Source organism: Lagenorhynchus albirostris, chromosome 5 (assembly GCF_949774975.1).
Source record: "Lagenorhynchus albirostris chromosome 5, mLagAlb1.1, whole genome shotgun sequence".
NCBI classification, from domain to species: Eukaryota; Metazoa; Chordata; class Mammalia; order Artiodactyla; family Delphinidae; genus Lagenorhynchus; species Lagenorhynchus albirostris.
Genome location: NC_083099.1, coordinates 126,976,087 through 126,997,319, shown reverse-complemented (window position 1 = coordinate 126,997,319; position 21,233 = coordinate 126,976,087). Strand labels below are relative to the sequence as shown.

Here is a 21,233-nt window from a genome sequence, read left to right as displayed (position 1 = left end):
AGCAGTTACTTTAAGAGAATATATTTCTATAGATACCAGGTATTTTTCCCTATCGTTTCTATATGAATGTTCTGAGTTTTTAATTAAAATTTTAAGAAATTCATCTTTGTCCTAACGTAATGAAATAAAATTCCCGAAACAATGGAGGTTCCCTGTTGTTCTGTGATATGTGAAATAGCTCTAGAAATAGTTTTAAGCCTTGGAAATTCTGCGTTCTGGCTAAAAATTGTAAAGGCAGTTATTTCTGTATTTGAATGAAACACACATGAATCATATACCAAAGGCAGAACTCTTTTTTTTTTTTTTAACTAAAGCAAATGAATTTACAGAAGTACAAAGGAATGTTATCTATTTTTCTTTCTTAACTAAGATAGCATTTGTTTATGAGGTATCGTCTGCCATTTCATTTGACATGATTTGTCTGTCTACTCCAACATAAAAACTAATCTGATTTCTTTTATTTTTCATTTCTAAGCATGATCGTTAGAAATATGTTTACGTGAATAAGTCAACCAAACAGAACCTTGTAATTCATTTAATGAGGGACGTCCAGAGTGTCTTTCTGAGTGTCTTCCTGAATTCTGGTGTCCTGAGGTGTAGGCAGTGGGAAGAAAAGGCTGGTGTTTGTATAGATGCACACGCAGTGTGTATCTGAGCTCACATAAACAGTGATGAGGTCATGGCTTACGCTGGCCTCTTAGGGCTTATTATCCTCACAGGAGCTTTGTTCCCCAGCAGAGAGAGGCCTGGGCCATCACGAGAGCCTGGTGTGCTACTGTTTCATTGTCAAGCTCTAGGGATTTGCGGGGGGAAAGTTAGGAATATGTTTCTGAATATACTTCTGAAACATACAAAGAAATGTCGGTATTAAAGGAGATAAGCAATTTTCAGCATTCGAACACATTCACCATTTAATTATCCATCTTAGTAGAAGATAAGGATGGATTTAGAACTAGAATCCATGAATGTCACAAAAGCCTAACTTTTTATTAATACCTATAATCTTTTTCCAGTAATCCTAAACAGATTGAAAGAGGACCTTCCTATCTTGCTATTTCTCCTCCCTACATCCGAGGCATTAGCTAAACCACAGCGGAATGCCAAAAACCAAGGACAGTATTTCCAAGATTGAACAAATCTGGATGATTTTCAGCACAATTAAAAGAGCAGATATTAGCATGTCCCAAAATAATATTATCTGAGCTTATAAAAGCTAGAAATCCAGGCAAGGACTCCTAGAACAGGCTCTCATTTCTAACTATTCAGCGATTTCTTTCAGTTTCCAGTTCTATAGGTTACTTTGTGGAACATATCTTTGGTGTGGTCCATTTTAGAGTTTCCTTGAAAGGCAGGATCACACAGTGATCAGGAGAACGGGCTGCGGAGCCAATGTTGGGCTACCTGTTCTTGCTGTACCCCTGACTAGCTCTGTAACTAAATGGAACCAGCTTCGTAGTCCTAAACCTCCTTTGTGCCTTGTTTGCTTCATCAATGTAGTGGGGCAAGCAGCTGCACCTCTGTCACAGGGTTGATAGGAAGATTTAATGAGTTACTATGAATAAAGCACTTGAAACACAATCTTATTCATATAAGCAGTGAATAAGTGCTGAACTGTTATTGCTTAGAAGAAAGGGAAAGGGGGAGGGGATGGAGGTAGGGACTGAGTAGAAGAAATCAGCGTGTACTGAGTAGCAGCTGTGGATGCAGCGTTGTGTGAGTAACTAACAACATTTTTAATTCCCACATACACCGTATGAAAGATCGTTATCTGAATGGTACAGATGAGGAAGATGAGGCTTAGATATTTTGTGACTCGTGTTTATTTTTAAATTAATGTTAACATTAATAATAGCAAGTGGGAATCGATACTGTTTGTGATGATAGTGGAAAAAAGCAGTGGGGGGAGACCCAAGTGTCAGTTGGCAGAATTCAGCTTAGACCAGCAATGCCAAGGCCAGTTTGGAGCAGTTATATCCTAGTTCCCATGCTTGGAGGTGACAGTCCTCTGAGGACAGCATGCCTTGTAGAAACATTTATAGGTGACTGACTACAAAAAAAAAAGAAAAAGAAGAAGAAAAGAAAGTTATGATGAAAAACAATCTTTATGTTCAATTGAAGTATTTTTTTTTTTCTTATTTGAGCTCTTAAAGAAAAAAAATCCATTTTCTTTAAAACAACAAAGCCTTTTCAAGAGGAAAGAAATGAAATAGAGCACCTGAGAAAGCACATTCAGCCAGTCGGCTGGGACACCTTTGATGAATGCAATTAGTTGCAGTCTCCAATTTTGGAAGCATAATTGCAGTAGAACTAGAGGGACTTCTTTAGGACTTGGTGTTGAATAAGGAACAAGCATGTATATAATATCCTGATTGCACAGTCCTGCGTATAAAATATCCATTGCATTCAACAATACTCGGCCTTTGATTTCTGACCCCAAACTCACCTTTTTTAAATATATATATTTAAAACCTATTGTCTTTTAAATATGTATATTATCAAAGAAGTTTGTTGGTTTTTATCTCTTTTACTACTTTTCTCCTTTTCAGATTTAAAGGGCCATTCCCTGATTTGTAGGGTCAACCAGATTTCAGAGTACCAGTGAAAATTGTAATGATGTGTTGCCCCAAACTGTTTCAAGCTGTGATATCTGCCTTTTTTGAAGATTATGGAGAAGCATATTAGGATAAAAGGATAAAAGGAATAAATAAGGCAGATGAACTCAGGTTTACTTTCTTTTCATTGTATTTCTTTGTTTGTTTTTCTTAAGTATAGGAATGTGGCCTATGGAAGGTATAGTACAGAGCACCCTCTCTGAGTCAGGCACTGTATATTTTGTGATTCCTGATAAAGAAAGACAAAATCTAGCCCTTAAGAATCTCACAGTTGAAGAGAGCAGTCAGAAATGCAATAATGAGGGTTTGCATAGCATTTCATGGGAGCACAGAGAAAGGGTACCACCTCCACCTGGCATGTCAGGGAGGTGGCCCTAAGCTAAACAACAGGAGAAGGGGAGGCACAGTCCATAAGGTATTGGAAAACACATACACCATCTCTGAATAAATTCTGTACCTTCCAACTGGCTTTCAAGGTGCCCATGACTCACAGGTTAATAATAACTAGATAGACCCAAATGGCCAAAATTCTATTTCTGATATGAACTTGCATAGGTAATTTTTCTTTGTTTGTTTTAATGAAGAAGAAACATGTATCTTTGGAAATCATTTTAAAAAATCATAGTAGAATGCATGTAGCAAGAGAATTGTTAAAGATAGAGAAAGCAGACCTTGTCCCTTTTTTTTTATGAGGATGAATGCTTTCAAGTAAGACTGGAATAAAAATGAAATGGAATCAATTAGAAAAAAAATAGAAGCACTTAAGAAATAACTTAATTGTTGCTGAAAGAATTAGAATCTGATGGCGTGGAAAGGATTTAATTAAACTCCAAAGTAAAATAATACATTGGCCTTTCTCCCAGAAAAATATGATGTCTCTTAGAACTTATCAGCTATTTCTTGGCCTGCAAGTTAGTAGTGGTTATATTATTTTTCTCATTTTGATTATTACATGCTACTGATGGTGGGATTATTTGTGCAACAGTTACTGCTGAGACAACCATTAAGACTGTGCAGATAGAATTATAGTCTCATATGCCCCTGTATATTTGGGTGGGAAAATGGAAAGTACCTAACTTAAATCTGACAGATCCAAAATCAACTGTCCTTCAATAGCAGAAGACACTATTTTAAAAGAAAATGTTAACAAGGATAGCCATCATGATATGTGTCAAATGCTAAATGCTGTTACAGAAATGAAAAGTGACCAATCAAATAAGAATTACCTAGTAAGAAGGGAATGGAGAATTGCAAAAACGTGACTCACAGTGCTTTCACATCATGGAATGAACTAGCGGGACCTCTGACCCAAAGCCATTGGAAGAAGCAATATTTTGGACAAACCTGAACTTTTTTTTTCCCCTACAGCCTCGTCATGTGTTCAACATGCTAAAGAAGTATGTCCGTGCCGAACAGAAAGATAGACAGCATACCTTAAAGCATTTTGAACATGTTCGCATGGTGGATCCAAAGAAAGCTGCCCAGATCCGGTCCCAGGTAAGCACAGAATGTGGTAATCATGCAACTTGGACAATTCAGTGTTCTTGCCCTTTGAGTTGGATCTTTAGGTATTCCCAGAATAGCCATGGGTGTTGGACCTCTATAGCAAGAGTTCTTTAATACCTGGTAAATTCTAAAGGCTTGTCCTAGGGCAACATGTGGTTTGGCACTTTCTGAGTTATGAAAATAACAAAGAATATAAAACTCTTGAGTGTCTACTGCTACTGATTCTTAAGGAACCATCAAACTCTGATGACTAAAATGAAAACAAAATTGTATAAACCAAAACCGCTAAAATTTGGTTCAACTAAATTATAGAAGACAATCATAAACTCCATTTCTACTGTAATGCTTGGAGATAATGTGAGACTAAATGAAGCTTGGTAGTGATACGTTTTATACTCTGCCATTTTCAAAACTTGACAACTGGGATCTACCTCTGGAAATCTGAAATTTTACATTTCCTTAAACAGAAGAATTTTTTGAAATATCTATCATGAAATATCTATGTTTCATGTGAAATATCCATATGATCCCATCTATTGGAAACTTTGCAAAGACATATATATATATATATATATATATATATATATATATATGGAGCATCAGAGCTTATTTAGGAATCTCAATGTTAGGAATCAGAATTGGGCAGAAATGGTCTTTTCAATTGGCTTTATATCTTATGGTTACAAGCATAGAATATAATGGAAAGTTTAAAGCAGCTCCAAAGTTAGAGAACAAAAAATGAGGGAATAAGAAAAATAAAGATGCCCGTTCATGTTCAAAGTTCCAGCAGCATTTTGTCAGTTTTATTTGGGAAGTTTGTATCTTGTCTGCGGTGCTTGGTAAGGAAAATAACTCCTCCTTACTCCAGAGATGGTTTACCTGGAGCTATCATCCTTTGCTGCAGGTTATGACACACCTCCGCGTGATTTACGAGCGCATGAACCAGTCTCTCTCCCTGCTCTACAATGTTCCTGCTGTGGCTGAGGAAATTCAGGATGAAGTTGGTGAGTGAGCTGTTTTTTTGGTTCTGTGCATATAAACATATTTTCCTCCTGTAGGAGAAAATCAGGGAACTGAGTTCATCTGCATCAGGAATCATCAGTGTTTTAATATGTGGAAGGAAAAAGAGCAGATTCCCTTCTACAGTGAAGCTACTGGGGAGTGAAAGTTGCTCTCATCTTAGCAATTGCATCAGGTCTTAACTGCATACTGACAAAAGCCGAGGGGGATGTAATTTGACTTTGGTCTATTTGTGTGATAATGAGCTACTTGTTGTTGGATTATACTTGTCAACAGTTTTCTAATTTAGTCAATCTTATAAATATCACCTTATGATGCTTTGGTACTTTACAGTTTAATAGAAACAACCCTTCATCTCTTAATTCTTTATTATCATAATCTTATGAGTGCCATGATATCCTCATTTTTCAGATGAAGGAGCCCAAACTTACAATTTAAGAAACTTGCCTATGTCATGCATATCCCAAGGAGCACAGCAAAACCACAAAACTCTGACCTTTGACTTTGAGGTTATTGTTATATTCAGTAACGCATCTTTCTTTGATGCACGCCCCGCCCCCTGCATAGCCATGAGTGTTCTCTGGACCACATTGTTGTTTAAACTTAATTAACTATATGCCCGCTATCTTTCATTAAACTTTTAAAATAATCATACACTTATAAGAAGTTGGAAAAATAATACAGAGTAGTCCAAGGTAGACATCACCCACCTTCCTCAGCAGTAACATCTTATGTAACATCATGCATTATCAAAACCAGGAAACCGACTTGTGTGCCCACTGTCTCCTATGGCCCTAGTTTTCGTAATGACATCTTTAATATTTCGTATGAGTAAGTTCTCCCTTTTCTGTTTTTCTTGGAAAGGGAGTAAAGTATCGCATAACATAATTCTCCACAAACCCCCAAAATGCCCATATTTGTTTAACTTTGCCTCACAGAAGTACTTAGATGCAATTACCCTAGTGCATCTTTCAACATAAAGCAGATGTATGAATCCGGGCGATATGGTGCATAAACCATCTGTAAATAAGCAATATGTGTGTGGTGGATCCCTCTCCATAATGAGTCCTGTTCTTTCTTAATTGGGTTGGAAGTAGATGCTTAATTTGGTTTAAAACAGATGCAGGTTATCTGAAAACAGAACACCCAGGATGTTGTAGATGGTGTACCGGTTGCAGGAATTCCTGCTTTGAAGTGCCCGAAACACGGCTTGGCTCGATTTTTACATTTCATAACAGTGCTGTTCTACTCTTCTTTTTTCTAACTTAGTAATACCTTGCAAGTGTTGTTTGTATTACTACCAAGTATTTGGCACTTATCAGGTAATAATGGTCTGTTCAGTGTTGTGTATTATTAACACACAGGATCCTTTCTTTAAGAAACGAATATTCTTGTTATATATTAGGATAGACGTGTAAGGAACCTTTAAAATACTGTGTATTAAATAAGTATAAGAAAGGCCTCCAATAAGTTGTAGAAGGGACAAAATCAAAGAAAAATCACGTTCTTAATGAACTGAAGCTCAAATCTTCTAGATGAATGTATTTTGGCCTTATAGCCATCTTATCAAGCTTATTTTCATAAGGAACTTCAACTGAGGTGTTGCCAGTAATACCAAACTATAGAGGAATAAGCCATTGCAAAGGACTAGAATATTTCACTCTCAGCCAGTAATTATGGTTGACTCTTTCTAATTAAATTACCAGACGTTTTCATTCAGCAAAATACTACTGAAAGCAGTGACCACTAATAAGTCGCAGTTCCACAGAACAGATGGTGATTCAGCTGTCTTGAGTGTTGCAAAATGCCCCAAGAGTAGAACCACACACTAAACTTCAAATCTCAGTGGCAGGGAGAATATTCCGATAACTAGAATCATAGAATTTTTTCTTTAAAAAAAAACTGTTAAGTAAGCTTAAGAGCATGTCATTTTTAAAAATAGTTTTGTCATTCTGAGTATACCGAACACCGAATCCTAAAAGATAATCATTTAAAAAATCTTTCTTGCCTCCATTTTTATTTATTTTTTATTATTTTTATTTATTTATTTATTTATTTTTGCGGTATGTGGGCCTCTTACTGCTGTGGCCTCTCCCACGGAGCACAGGCTCCGGACGCGCAGGCTCAGCGGCCACGGCTCACGGGCCCAGCCACTCTGCAGCATGTGGGATCTTCCCGGACCGGGGCACGAACCCGTGTCCCCTGCATCGGCAGGTGGACTCTCAACCACTGCGCCACCAGGGAAGCCCAAAAATAACTTACTTTTAAAGTAGGACCATAGATGAAACAAGATGGGCTGTGAGTGCCAATTGTTTAAGCTGAGTGCTGTTTAAGCTGAGCGGGAGTTCTTTGTAGTATTCTCTTTACTTTTATATGCGCTTGAAATTTTCCATAATAGAAGTTGGTTTTTAGCTTACTTTCCAAATAGAATCTGCACAGATTTCTTCCAGTGTATGTCCTGTACATTTAATTTCTAATTAAATGCTTTGTCATTAGTCTGATTTGCATGCATCTGCCTTTTCTGTGTGTAATCAGATTTTAGATTTGGAGTCAGTTCAGTGTAAGTAAGAAGCATACTAAAATTCAGAGCTGCTGGGAAAAGGAGAAGATCCAAAAGAACCTACAAATGCATGTTGTTTATATAAAAGTTTGTGCTTATAAATGCAGACAGTTAGAATATGTTTAATACAGTAAACCATCTGGAGAGAAATACAATAGTTTTGTTAAATAAGGGTAATAGTTGCTCTGGAGATGAAGGGTTTTCACCAGTCCTGAGGAACTGCTAGTATCTTTCGTGACATAGGTTTGTCTGCTTCAGGTAGTTTATGCTCCCACGAGGGTAGAATTCTCTATTATGGGTGAAACTGAGGAAGAAGCTAGTCACACCAGAAAGAAAAGGGCGAAAGTGGGAACTGGCATCAAATTTGTGAGAACAGTAAAGTGTGACTGACTAAAGCCTAGAATTCGTCAGGGCCATGAGTTCCAGCCCTGACCGTTTTCACCCACTGTGCTTTCCTGAGAAAGCCATCTGTTTATGCTGCTCTACTGTTAACTCCAGTAAATCCCATATCCATAACAACAACCTGTCTGCTGAGTCCCAGTGACATATTCCAGACTCAGAACACAGGCATACCTCGTTTTATTGCGCTTTGCAGATATTGCATTTTTCACAGATGGAAGTTTTGTAGCAACCCTGTGTTGAGTGAGTCTGTCAGCACCGTTTTCCAACAGCATTTTCTCACTTCAGTCTCATTTTGGTAATTATTGTGATATTTCAACCTATTTCATTATTATTATATTTGTGATGGTGCTCTGTGATGAGTGATCTTTGATGTTACTATTGCAAAAAGATAGTGACTCGCTGAAGGCTCAGATGATGGTTAGCATTTTTTAGCAATAAAATATTTTTTAATTAAGGTATGTTCATCGTCTTTTTAGACGTAATGCTATTGCACAGTTAATAGACTACAGTATAGGGTAAACATAACTTTTATATGCACTGGGAAACCAAAAAATTCATGTGACTTGCTTTGTTGAGATATAAAGTTGAGATACTTTATCGCAGTGGTCTGGAACCGAGCCTGCAGTGTCTCCGAGGTATGCCTATATTTCACCTGTTTCTCAAACTCCAAACTATGTGTGTAAGGAAGAAATCATTGTGTCCCTCTTGCAATTGACCCATTTTACAATCTCAGTTATGGGTTATCCCAGTTGTCCTATACATATCCATGATGCCTTCCTCTCCTCCACCCATGATTGCTTATCAATCTGAAATCCTATGTATTCTACCTCCGATATTCATGTGGAATCCCTGCTCTGTAAATCCACATCGTTAGCTCAGATCCTTATCCTCTCACATGAGTTTCACTGGACTCTCAACTAGTCATCCTGCCTCTTGGTCCCCTCCTACCCAAATTCTTCCTCTTCAGGGCTGAGTTCCCTGCTAAAATGAAAATACAACCTGCACATGGTTCTTCCTTGCTTGAAAAGCAGCATACTTCAATACTCAACTGAAATGTCCACACTCCCATAAGCCCTTGACTAATTTGCATAGGGAGCCAGAGGGAAGAGCTGGTGTTTGAGTGACAGTTATATAGCGAACTGATGAGAATCTCTTACTGATGATGTTGCTGGCCTGAGTTCTTTATGAAAGTTCACGCATGTTGAGGTTCAGGGCCACCACATATAGATGTGACAGGTGGTTTAGGGAAAAAGCATAGACTGACATTCATTCCACATCCCACTAACGAAGCCAAGCCCTCTGGGATGGGGCCACATCCCCGTGAAGTGGAGCTTTCTTATAATTCACACAAATGCAACATATGCGCTAGTGACAACACTGGTGAATTCAGTGACAGCACCTCCAACTAACTTGCCCTTAACAGATAGTAAAGTGATGAAAGTGGAATTGGAGCCAAGGTCTGCATGAGTCCGAAACTCATACTCTCTCTGCTACCCACTTTCCTACTCTCAATTCAGTAGAATTTTCTTCTACTAAACCTCAGTGTCTAAAGCACCATGTATCCACCTCTAATACCATACTCTACTTTGTATTTAATTGTTTATTGACACGTCCACCAGCCCCCAGTCCTGTGCGATCTTCCAAGACATGTCTTGGTCATGTCTGTATCCTTGGGATCCAGCAGAGGACCTGGTACTCTGTAGTATTAGTCATCATAGCCTAGGTTGAAGCAAATCCCTAGGCTGCAAAGTAGATGATCCTTAACTTAGGTGGATCAGGTGATCTCCTCCATAACCCTAAAGACCCACCCTGAGCTCCTTCCTTAGCACCTAGCATAGCTAGTGCTACACAAAACAAACCTTTTTCCTCGGCTGCAGCATTCTCTAAAGCTATGATTGCTCAAGCCAACAAAATGGGTGCGTTGGCAAAGGTATCAAAATAAAGAATAAAGCTGAGTTCTCAGGACTGTAATTAATAACATTTTACAATATTGTACTATATCTTATCCATGACCCTCTGCTGTTTGGCTTTCTGCCCAATTCATATACTTTGACACTTGATTTATTAAATATGTTGTCTGGTTTGACTCTTCCATCAACCAGAGTCTGAGGCTATCTATTTGCTTTGCTTCACCAATAAGTATGAATTATCAAAACTACTCTATTAGTTTTATAAAAGCTTGCTGTGTATTCTTTTATAATAATTTTTCAGTTCAGTTTGAATTACTATTATGTGCAAGTTCCCAGGCACATCATTTATTACTTAATGTTTTCCTTTTTTAAAAATTGTATTTGCATACAAATTATGAAGCTTTCTGTAAAGAAAGACATAAGGCGTTTGTAGAGGGGGAAAGAATCCCTTCCTCATTGAAAATAGCTGTTTAGGACAATTTTTTTTTTTTATTCAGCAAATGATATGATCATTAATTTAAGGAAAATATGCCTCTTTTCAATGTCCATATTCTGTCTTGATCATCTTTTAACCCTTCAAAAAAGCAGAATTCCTTCATCTCTACTATTGTTCATCTCGGCTTTGCTTTGTCAATTTGCTGTTTCAAAATGAGTGGATTTTTTTATCCTTTGTAATCTTCCTTAAATCTGTGCCAAAAGGATTCTATTCTTCTATCAGCACTCACCAGAGTACTTCATTTTACAGCTTCCTCAAGGCTAAAAACATTGTAGCTCTCAACTCAGGGCTGGCTGTTTCACAGAATGCTGTAATGATCAATTTATGAGAAAGATAGGAGGAAGGAAAGGGGGAAGGAAGGCCTAATTGTTTCATACCCTGGTTTTTTTTTTTTTTTCTTTTAGCCTTCAAAATTAGTAAAAACATGAATTATTGTAAACCAGATGTTGGAAGGATCTCTGGCGGAACAAATCCATAGTGAATGGGGTGGGATTGAAATATGTGGCAGGAGATCAAGAAACTCAAGTTAATGAAAGAAGGCTTATAATTTTTTATTACAATTTGACTGTGGCCTCCTGATAAACTTTTCTGCTCTTTGGGAAAAATACAGCATGTTTATTTCAAGGACAGTGTTTCCATTCTCTGTTCCTAGTAAACCTATTGATTTTTGGATTTAATGAATCCAAAGTAGTCTAGACTTAAAATAGAATATCTATGGCACTTCCAGACCAACAAAATGGAACATTCATTACTACTGAGAATTTTAAGTATCCTTGTGTATAATTGTTAGTCAGGGGAGGGCATCAGGAAGAAAAAAAAAATCATAAAAGTAAATAAAGTGAGAGAACTATTAACTTACTCCACTCTTATTTTCCATAGGAAATGGCTTTTAAGTATAAGTAGATTTTACATTTTAGAACTGATTTAAGTATTTGGCAACAAGAACATTTCTTTGTATCATAAATTGCCAAAGACATGTTCTTCCTTTAGTTTTACAGTAGTCTCAGAGGTCCTTATTAGTATTTTTTCCAGTATTATTACCTGAATTACAGGTTTGACCAGTGTTTATTTACCTACCCTCTAAATGTATATCTTTGTCTCCCTCTTAAGCAAGACATTTACTCTTCCAAAATAGTACAACTCATTTTATAAATGAGAAAATGAAACTGCGTTGTCAAGTGACCTACATGTAAGCATATTAATCTTCAAAACGGAAAAGTATACTATGACAACAGCAACCCAGTTTTCTGATGCTTTGCCTGCCATGTTGAAATGTCTCTAAACAGCAAAACATAGATGTGTCAATGCCAATGAGTTCATACCTCAAACCCAACCGGTCTGTAAATAGTCTTAGGAGGTTACAGCCCTTAAGCATTTAACTCACCCATAGTGTCTAGTTTAGTGCTTTGCAGACATTTAGTTCTTTATACCTTTTTTGGATATGATATGTAAGCTGTCCTTTTCTTAGGAGTTTAATGACTGAATCTATAAATATAGTGTATGTCATTCAGATGATCTGTGGAAGTCAGTGATAGGGTCCTTTTGACGTATGTAGAGACTTTCCTGGTGGCCCAGTGGCTAAGACTCCATGCTCCCAATGCAGGGGGCCTTGGGTCAATCCCTGGTCAGGGAACTAGATCCCACATGCTTCAATGGGAAGATTCCTGCATGCCGCAAATAAAGATCCTCGTGTGCCACAACAAACATCCCACACGCGGCAACGAAGATCTCACGTGCCACAACTAAGACCCGATGCAGACAAATAAATTAATTAATTAATTAAAGAATATTTTTAAATGCTGACTAATATAAAAAAAAAAGTTGATGTATGTAACTTGACATATGTAAATTATTGACATGGAAATTATTCAGGGAAACAACATCAGTTTCCCTGGGTAATTTTTATAATATTCCCTTCTGACAAACAGATGTGTTTTTTTCTGTATTTTCTGATCCATAATTTTAAAGGAAAAGTCAATCGTTTAGCATTATTAAAAAAGTATACACTTTCTAGGAAGAATGAATGTCAAAAAGTTTAATTTAAAACAAATAAGCATAATCTCTGCCATTCTGGCAGATAGATTGTAGACATTAATATGTATAATTCGGAGTGGTATATTGATCTTATTTCTTGCGATCCCAGTGTACCCTGGCAGTCATTAGATGACTTACATATAAACCACATTGTTTATTTCATACCATTGCAGTGGCTCTATGGATTATGTTTTCAGTCTTAATAAGTAGGCGGTATCTATTAAAATCTTTTGCATATTTTTTAATAGGGCTCTGCGTTTTTATTATTGAGTTGTAAAAGATCTTTATATATTCTGGATACTAAACTCTCATTAAATATATGATTTGAAAATATTTTCTCCCTTTTTGTAGGTTTTCTTTTCACTTTCTTGACATCCTTTGAACACACAAAATTGTAAAACTTTGATGAAGTCCAGTTTATCAATTTGTTTTCACTGTTGCTTATGCTTTAGTATTATATCTAAGAACAATTGCTCAATCCAAGGTCAAATATATGTATACCTGTGTTTGTTTCCAAGAGTCTTATAGTTTAGCTCTTATAGTTAAATCTTTGATTCATTTTGAGTTAATTTTTATATGTAATGTGAGATAAGGATCCTCCTTCATTATTTTTTTTATTTTTTATTTTTTTGGTACACGGGCCTCTCACTGCTGTGGCCTCTCCCGTTGCGGAGCACAGGCTCCGGACACACAGGCTCAGTGGCCATGGCTCATGGGCCCAGCTGTTCCACAGCATGTGGGATCTTCCCGGACTGGGGCACGAACCCATGTGCCCTGCATCGGCAGGCGGACTCAACCACTGTGCCACCAGGGAAGCCCCCTTCATTCTTTTACATGTGGATATCCAGTGTCCCATCACCATTTGTTGAAAAAAACTATTCTTTCTACTTTGAATGGTATTGGAACCCTTGTCAAAAATCAGTTGACCAGGGATATATGGGTTTATTTCTTGACTCTCAATTCTATTCCTTCTATATATACATTCTTATTACAATACCACACTATTTTGAGTATTGTAGCTCTGTAGTAAGTTTTGAAATAGGCAATGTGAGTCTTCCTCCTTTGTTCTTTTTCAAGATTGTTTTGACTATTTGGGGTCCCTTGCTTTTCCATATGAATTTTAAAGTCTTTTTTTCCTCATTTCTGCTAAAAAGGTAGTCAGAATTTTAATAGGGATTACCTTGAATCTGTAGATCAATTCAGGGAGTATTTCTATTGTAATTTTTTTTAATGAACTTTTAAAACACTATCACTACTTGAAGAGATATCCGCTATGAGGTGATTCTGCTTTGACCCCATTCAGGAGGGTAAATGTTTAGAAGTCGCAGGAAAATTGACTTAGCACACTGTCACCCTTTACTCAAAATTTTGGTGAGATTCAAGGAAATTTCTTTGTGAACTCTTCCTTAAATCATGACAACTGTGACACATTGGTGGGTTTTGTCTATTTTCATGCCATTCTCTGATATGTTTGTGTGCGTGTGTGTGTGCGTGTGTGTGTGTGCACCTTGACCAAATGGGTGAAGGCTGAGGCAGTGCCTCTCACACTGAGCTCTTCTGGTGCCTGTGATGATCGAGTGCAGTTCCAGAGTTTTTCCTTAACTCAACAGCTCTTGCACATGGCCCTGTAATTTGAATCAAAATCCAAAAACAAATCCTAACTAAAATGATTGGGGGGTGAAGTCAGACCACAATGGGAACTCCTAGACTACTTCTGGCAGGGAACCCTGCCACAGATGTATCCTGATTTTTTTTGGTAGATTCTGGGGAGCAACCAGTGATTTTACACTGGGGAACAAGGGCTGGTTATTTTGTTTTTCACAACCAGCTGCCTTCAAGGTTCATATTTTTAAAGAGAAGAAAAAAATTGTAGTGATATTTGCCACCCTGAAAATAGAGATGCATTCAAATTGAGATTAATTTTGAAATCTGTTTCCACAAAGTCTAACTGGGAGAGAGATGAATGTATTTGCATGTGAGAAAGACTTTGGAAGGAATGTTAATTTGCCTCTTGCTCTTCAACTCAGAAACAAATTTTGCAGTGTACTCCCTGAGTAAGCTCTGTTACTCTTTGTTAACTATTCTCCTGCCATCTATACCATGGCCTGCTTTAGAAAATCAGTCATAGACACTGGGGTATAATGTCTCATCAAAAACAGGAGATCAATCTATTAACCCATTCCAGATTATGAGGCATGTGTCCAAAGGAGTGTTTACATCATATGAATCAAAACACTATTCAGAAACAATCTTTTGGACTTGGAGTGAAAAACAGGTGGTCAAAAGGCCAAAGTTAGGGTGTTACTTAATTTCAACTACTGTTGCTAGATCCATTGACCTGAGACAGTGAATTTAAAATAGCCTATTTAATGTGTTTAATTTTTTACAAATATATTTATTTACATGTGCTCATAAAAGCATGAATTAAATCTTACTATTTCTGTGGAACAGCAAATGGTGACTACTTGTATTGTCTTATGCATGTCTCAGTATCTTTGCTTTTGGTCTGGGTGGTAGTTAGAAAAGTCTGCCCATCCCATGAGAGCAGATAGAGGAACTGTGTGTTCAGCTTCCTCTTTAACATTAAACTTGATAAAGCTTCTCCTAAGGCCAGTAGAGACCAGAGGCATTGTCATCTGAGAGCAGGAGGAAGGGCCAGCTGCAAGTTTCATGCCTCTCAGAAGCAAGAGCCTGAGCCAGCCTGGTCTTGGCAAATGATGCATTTCTTCTCTTTCAGAGGCTAGCATAGTGAAGGGAAGTTCTGGGCCTGTAGTGAGTTGCTTCTGAAGCTTTGCCAAGTTATGAAGGAACTTCCTGGGACCTGAACAGTGGAGAGCTGGGAATGCAAAAGGGAACATATCATATTAATATGATTATACTTATTAACGTCTTATACTGTTTTTATTTAGGTAACTCTAGAAGCAAAGCAAATTTCACATTCTAGGTTTTAGGCAGAGGACAGGAGATGTGGAGAGAGAAATTGGCGTTTGAAATTCTAAATTAGTCACTCTTTTGCAAAAACCTGCCTTCGTTTTGTTGATGATTACTGAGGCTTGAAATAATTAAAATGAGTTTACTCTCCAATGATAGTCAACATATTTGATAGAAAGGAAAGTTGCCAAAATGCCCTTTTTGATGTGGCATACACAATAAGGAGAGTATCATGTGTGGAGCTGGACTTGAAAGCATAATCATTCATAATGTAACCTTCCTCTATTACACTAAAACTTTTTCTTTAGTCATGACTGTGACCAGATAACATAAGCTTCTTGCTGTTTATAAGTTTTCCATGATACCAAAAAGCAGTTTTCTAAACTTTTTGTATATGAAACGTTGTTAATAGTTATAGTTTTCTACTCAAACAGCTTTAGTCAATTAAAAAAAAATTAACTTTATCATTGCCACTGATATATCACTAGGTAAGTGCCTTAATTCTCAGTCACCACTCTAATAATATCAAGGGAATATTACAGGGTTTCAAAAGTATATAGGTAGGGCTTCCCTGATGGCACGGTGATTAAGAATCCACTAGCACAATAGCTAGTGCTTACCACTAGCTATCTATTTTACATTTGGTAGTGTGTATATATCCATGCTACTCTCTCACTTCATCCCAACTTGCCCTTCCCCCTTCCCGTGTCATCAAGTCCATTCTCTATTTCTGTGTCTTTATTCCTGTCCTGCCCCTACATTCATAAAAATCATTTTTTTTTATTTTTAGATCCCATATATATATGTGTTAGCATACGGTATTTGTTTTTCTCTTTCTCACTTACTTCACTCTGTATGACAGACTCTAGGTCCATCCAACTCACTACAAATAACTCAATTTTGCTTCTGTTTATGGCTGAGTAATGTTCCTTTGTATATATGCACCACATCTTCTTTATCCATTCATCTGTCAGTGGACACGTAGGTTGCTTCCATGTCCTGGCTATTGTAAATAGTGATGCAATGAACATTGTGGTACATGACTCTTTTTGAATTATGGTTTTCTCTGGTTATATGCCCAGTAGTGGGATTGCTGGGTCATATGGTAGTTCTATTTTTACATTTTTAAGGAACCTTCATACTGTTCTCCACAGTAGCTCTATCATTTACATTCCCACCAACAGTGCAAGAGGGTTTCCTCTTCTCCACATCGTCTCCAGCATTTATTGTTTGTAGATTTTTGGATGATGGCCATTCTGACCTGTGTGAGGTGATACCTCATTGTAGTTTTGATTTGCATTTCTCTAATGATTAGTGATGTTGAGCATCTTTTCATGTGTTTCTTGGCAATCTGTATATCTGCTTTGGAGAAATGTCTATTTAGGTCTTCCACCCATTCTTAGATTGGGTTGTTTGTTTTTTTGATATTGAGCTGCATGAGCTGCTTGTAAATTTTGGAGATTAATCCTCTGTCAGTTGCTTCATTTGCAACTATTTTCTTCCATTCTGAGGGTTGTCTTTTCATGTTATTTATCATTTACTTTGCTGTGCAAAACTTTTTAAGTTTCATTAGGTCCCATTTGTTTATTTTTGTTTTTATTTCCATTTCTGTAGGAGGTGGGTCAAAAATGATCTTGCTGTGATTTATGTCACAGAGTGTTCTGCCTATGTTTTCCTCTAATAGTTTGATAGTGTCTGGCCTTACATTTAGGTCTTTAATACATTTTGAGTTTATTTTTGTGTATGGTGTGAGGATGTGTTCTACTTTCATTCTTTTACATGTAGCTAGCTGTCCAGTTTTCCCAGCACCACTTATTGAAGAGGCTGTCTTTTCTCCATTGTATACTCTTGCCTCCTTTATCAAAGATAAGGTGACCATATGTGTGTGGGTTTATCTCTGGGCTTTCTATCCTGTTCCATTGATCTATATTTCTGTTTTTGTACCAGTACCATACTGTCCTGATTACTGTAGCTTTGTAGTATAGACTGAAGTCAGGGAGTCTGATTCCTCCAGCTCCGTTTTTCTTTCTCGAGATTCTTTTGGCTATTTGGGGTCTTTTGTGTTTCCATACAAATTGTGAAATTTTTTGTTCTAGTTCTATGAAAAATGCCATTGGTAGTTTGATAAGGATTGCATTGAATCTGTAGATTGCTTTGGGTAGTAGAGTCATTTTCACAATGTTGATTCTTCCAATCCACGAACATGGTATATCTCTCCATCTGTTTGTATCATCTTTAATTTCTTTCATCAGTGTCTTGTAGTTTTCTGCATACAAGTCTTTCATCTTCTTAGGTAGGTTTATTCCTAGGTATTTTATTCTTTTTGTTGCAGTGGTAAATGGGAGTATTTCCTTAATTTCTCTTTCAGATTTTTCATCACAGGAATGCAAGAGATTTCTGTGCCTTACTTGTGCATCCTGCTACTCTACCAAATTCATTGATTAGCTCTAGTAGCATCTTTAGGATTCTCTATGTATAGTATCATGTCATCTGCAAATAGTGACAGTTTTACTTTTTCTTTTTTGATTTTGATTCCTTTTTTTTTTTTTTTTTTTCCTTTGGTGGTACGCAGGCCTCTCACTGCCTTGGCCTCTCCCATTGCAGAGCACAGGCTCCGGACACGCAGGATCAGCGGCCATGGCTCACAGGCCTAGCCACTCCACAGCATGTGGAATCTTCCCAGACCAGGGCACGAACCCATGTCCCCTGCATCGGCAGGCAGACTCTCAACCACTGCATCACCAGGGAAGCCCCTGGATTCCTTTCATTTCTTTTTCTTTTCTGATTGCTGAGTCTAAAACTTCCAAAACTATGTTGAATAATAGTGCTGAGAGTGGGCAACCTTGTCTTGTTCCTGATCTTAGTGGAAATGGTTTCAGTTTTTCACCATTGAGAACAATGTTGGCTGTGGGTTTGTCATATATAGCCTTTATTATTCTGAGAAAAGTTCCCTCTATGCCTACTTTCTGGAGGGTTTTTATCATAAATATGTGTTGAATTTTGTCAAAAGCTTTTTCTGCATCTATTGAGACGATCGTATGGTTTTTATTCTTCCATTTGGTAATATGGTGTATCTTATTGATTGATTTGCATATATTGAAGAATCCTTGCATTCCTGGGATAAACCCCACTTGATCATGGTGTATGATCCTTTTAATGTGCTGTTAGATTCTGTTTGCTAGTATTTTGTTGAGGATTTTTGCATCTATGTTCATCAGTGATATTGGCCTGTAGTTTTCTTTCTTTGTGACATCTTTGTCTGGTTTTGGTATCAGGGTGATAGTGGCCTCATAGAGTGAGTTTGGGAGTGTTCCTCCCTCTGCTATATTCTGGAAGAGTTTGAGAAGGTTGGGTATTAGCTCTTCTCTAAATGTTTGATAGAATTCGCCTGTGAAGCCATCTGGTCCTGGGCTTGATTTGCATTGTGATTTTTAATCACAGTTTCAATTTCAGTCCTTGTGATTGGTCTGTTTATATTTTCTATTTCTTCCTGGATCAGTCTTAGAAGGTTGTGCTTTTCTAAGAATTTGTCCATTTCTTCCAGGTTGTCCATTTTATTGGCATATAGTTGCTTGTAGTAATGTCTCATGATCCTTTGTATTTCTGCAGTGTCAGTTGTTACTTCTCCTTCTTCATTTCTAATTCTGTTGATTTGAGTCTTCTTTTTTTTCTTGAAGAGGCTGGCTAATGGTTTATCAATCTTGTTTATCTTCTCAGAGAACCAGCTTTTAGTTTTATTCATCTTTGCTATTGTTTCCTTCATTTCTTCTTCATTTATTTCTGATCTTATCTTTATGATTTCTTTCCTTCTGCTAACTTTGGGGGTTTTTTGTTCTTCTTTCTCTATTTGCTTTAGGTGTAAGGTTAGGTTGTTTATTTGAGATGTTTCTTGTTTCTTGCAGTAGGATTGTATTGCTGTAAACTTCCCTCTTAGAATTTCTTTTGCTGCATCCCATAGGTTTTGGGTCATCGTGTTTTCATTGTCATTTGTGTCTAGGTATTTTTTGATTTCCTCTTTGATTTCTTCAGTGATCTCTTGGTTATTTAGTAACATATTGTTTTTAACCTCCATGTGTTTGTATTTTTTACAGTTTTTTTTTCTATAATTGATATCTATTCTCATAGTGTTGTGGTCAGAAAAGATACTTGATACGATTTCAATTTTCTTAAATTTACCAAGGCTTGATTTGTGACCCAAGATATGGTCTATCCTGGAGAATATTCCATGAGCACTTGAGAAGAAAGTGTATTCTGTTGTTTTTGGATGGAATGTCCTATAAATATCAGTTAAGTCCATCTTGTTTAATGTATTATTTAAAGCTGTGTTTCCTTATTTACTTTCATTTTGAATGATCTGTCCATTGTTGAAAGTGGGTTGTTAAAGTCCCCTACTATGATTGTGTTACTGTCGATTTCCCCTTTTATGGCTGTTAGCATTTGCCTTATGTATTGAGGTGCTCCTATGTTGGGTGCATAAATATTTACAATTGTTATATCTTCTTCTTGAATTGATCCTTTGATCATTATTTAGTGTACTTCTTTATGTCTTGTAAAAGTCTTTATTTTAAAGTCTGTTTTGTCTGATATGAGAATTGCTACTCCAGCTTTCTTTTGATTTCCATTTGCATGGAATATCTTTTTCCCTCCCCTCACTTTCAGTCTGTATGTGTCCCTCGGTCTGAAGTGGGTCTCCTGTAGACAGCATATGTACGGGTCTTGTGTTTGTGTCCATTCAGCCAGTCTGTGTCTTTTGGTTGGAGCATTTAATCCATTTTTATTTAAGGTAGTTATCGATATGTATGTTCCTGTTACCATTTTCTTAATTGTTTTGGGTTTGTTATTGTAGGTCTTTTCCTTCTCTTGTGTATCCTGCCTAGAGAAGTTCCTTTAGCATTTGTTGTAAAGCTGGTTTGGTGGTGCTGACTTCTCTTAACTTTTGCTTATCTGTAAAGGTCTCAATTTCTCCATCGGATCTGAATGAGTTCCTTGCTGGGTAGAGTAATCTTGGTTGTAGGTTTTTCCTTTCATCACTTTAAATATGTCCTGTCACTCCCTTTTGGCTTGCAGAGTTTCTACTGAAAAATCAGCTGTTAACCTTTTGGGGATTCCTTTGTCTGTTATTTTGTTGCTTTTCCCTTGCTGCTTTTAATATATTTTCTTTGTATTTAATTTTTGATAGTTTGATTAATATGTGTCTCGGAGTGTTTCTCTTTGGGTTTATCCTGTATGGTACTCTCTGTGCTTCCTGTACTTGATTGACTATTTCTTTTCCCATGTTATGGAAGTTTTCTACTATAATCTCTTCAAATATTTTCTCAGACCCTTTCTTTTTCTCCTCTTCTTCTGGGACCCCTGTAATTCGAATGTTGGTGCATTAATGTTGTCCCAGAGGTCTCTGAGACTGTCCTCAATTCTTTTCATTGTTTTTTCTTTATTCTGCTCCCTGGCAGTTATTTCCACCATTTTATCTTCCAGGTCACTTATCCGTTCTTCTGCTTCAGTTATTCTGTTATTGATTCCTTCTAGAGTATTTCTAATTTCTGTAATTGTGTTGTTCATCACTGTTTGTTTGCTCTTTAGTTCTTCTAGATCCTTGTAAAATGTTTCTTGTATTTTCTCTATTCTGTATCTGAGATTTTGGATCATCTTTACTATCATTACTCTGAATTCTTTTTCAGGTAGATTGCCTATTTCATCTTCATTTATTTGGTCTTATAGGTTTTTACCTTGCTCCTTCGTATGTAACTTTTTTTTTCATTTCT

General features: G+C 37.0%; 2 protein-coding genes across 3 annotated transcripts in view; one reads left to right on the top strand and one right to left on the bottom strand.

Annotated features, from left to right (window-relative positions):
* JAM2 (junctional adhesion molecule 2) overlaps positions 1 to 21,233 on the bottom strand; it is a 410,153-nt gene that overhangs the window by 116,983 nt on the left and 271,937 nt on the right. The gene's annotated exons all lie outside the window — the stretch shown is intronic.
* APP (amyloid beta precursor protein) overlaps positions 1 to 21,233 on the top strand; it is a 275,906-nt gene that overhangs the window by 203,339 nt on the left and 51,334 nt on the right. For both annotated transcript variants that reach the window (XM_060150785.1, XM_060150786.1), the window contains exons 12-13: positions 3,981 to 4,109; positions 5,023 to 5,122. In XM_060150785.1, coding sequence (XP_060006768.1) covers positions 3,981 to 4,109; positions 5,023 to 5,122 — 229 coding nt within the window. The remainder of the gene's footprint in view (positions 1 to 3,980; positions 4,110 to 5,022; positions 5,123 to 21,233) is intronic.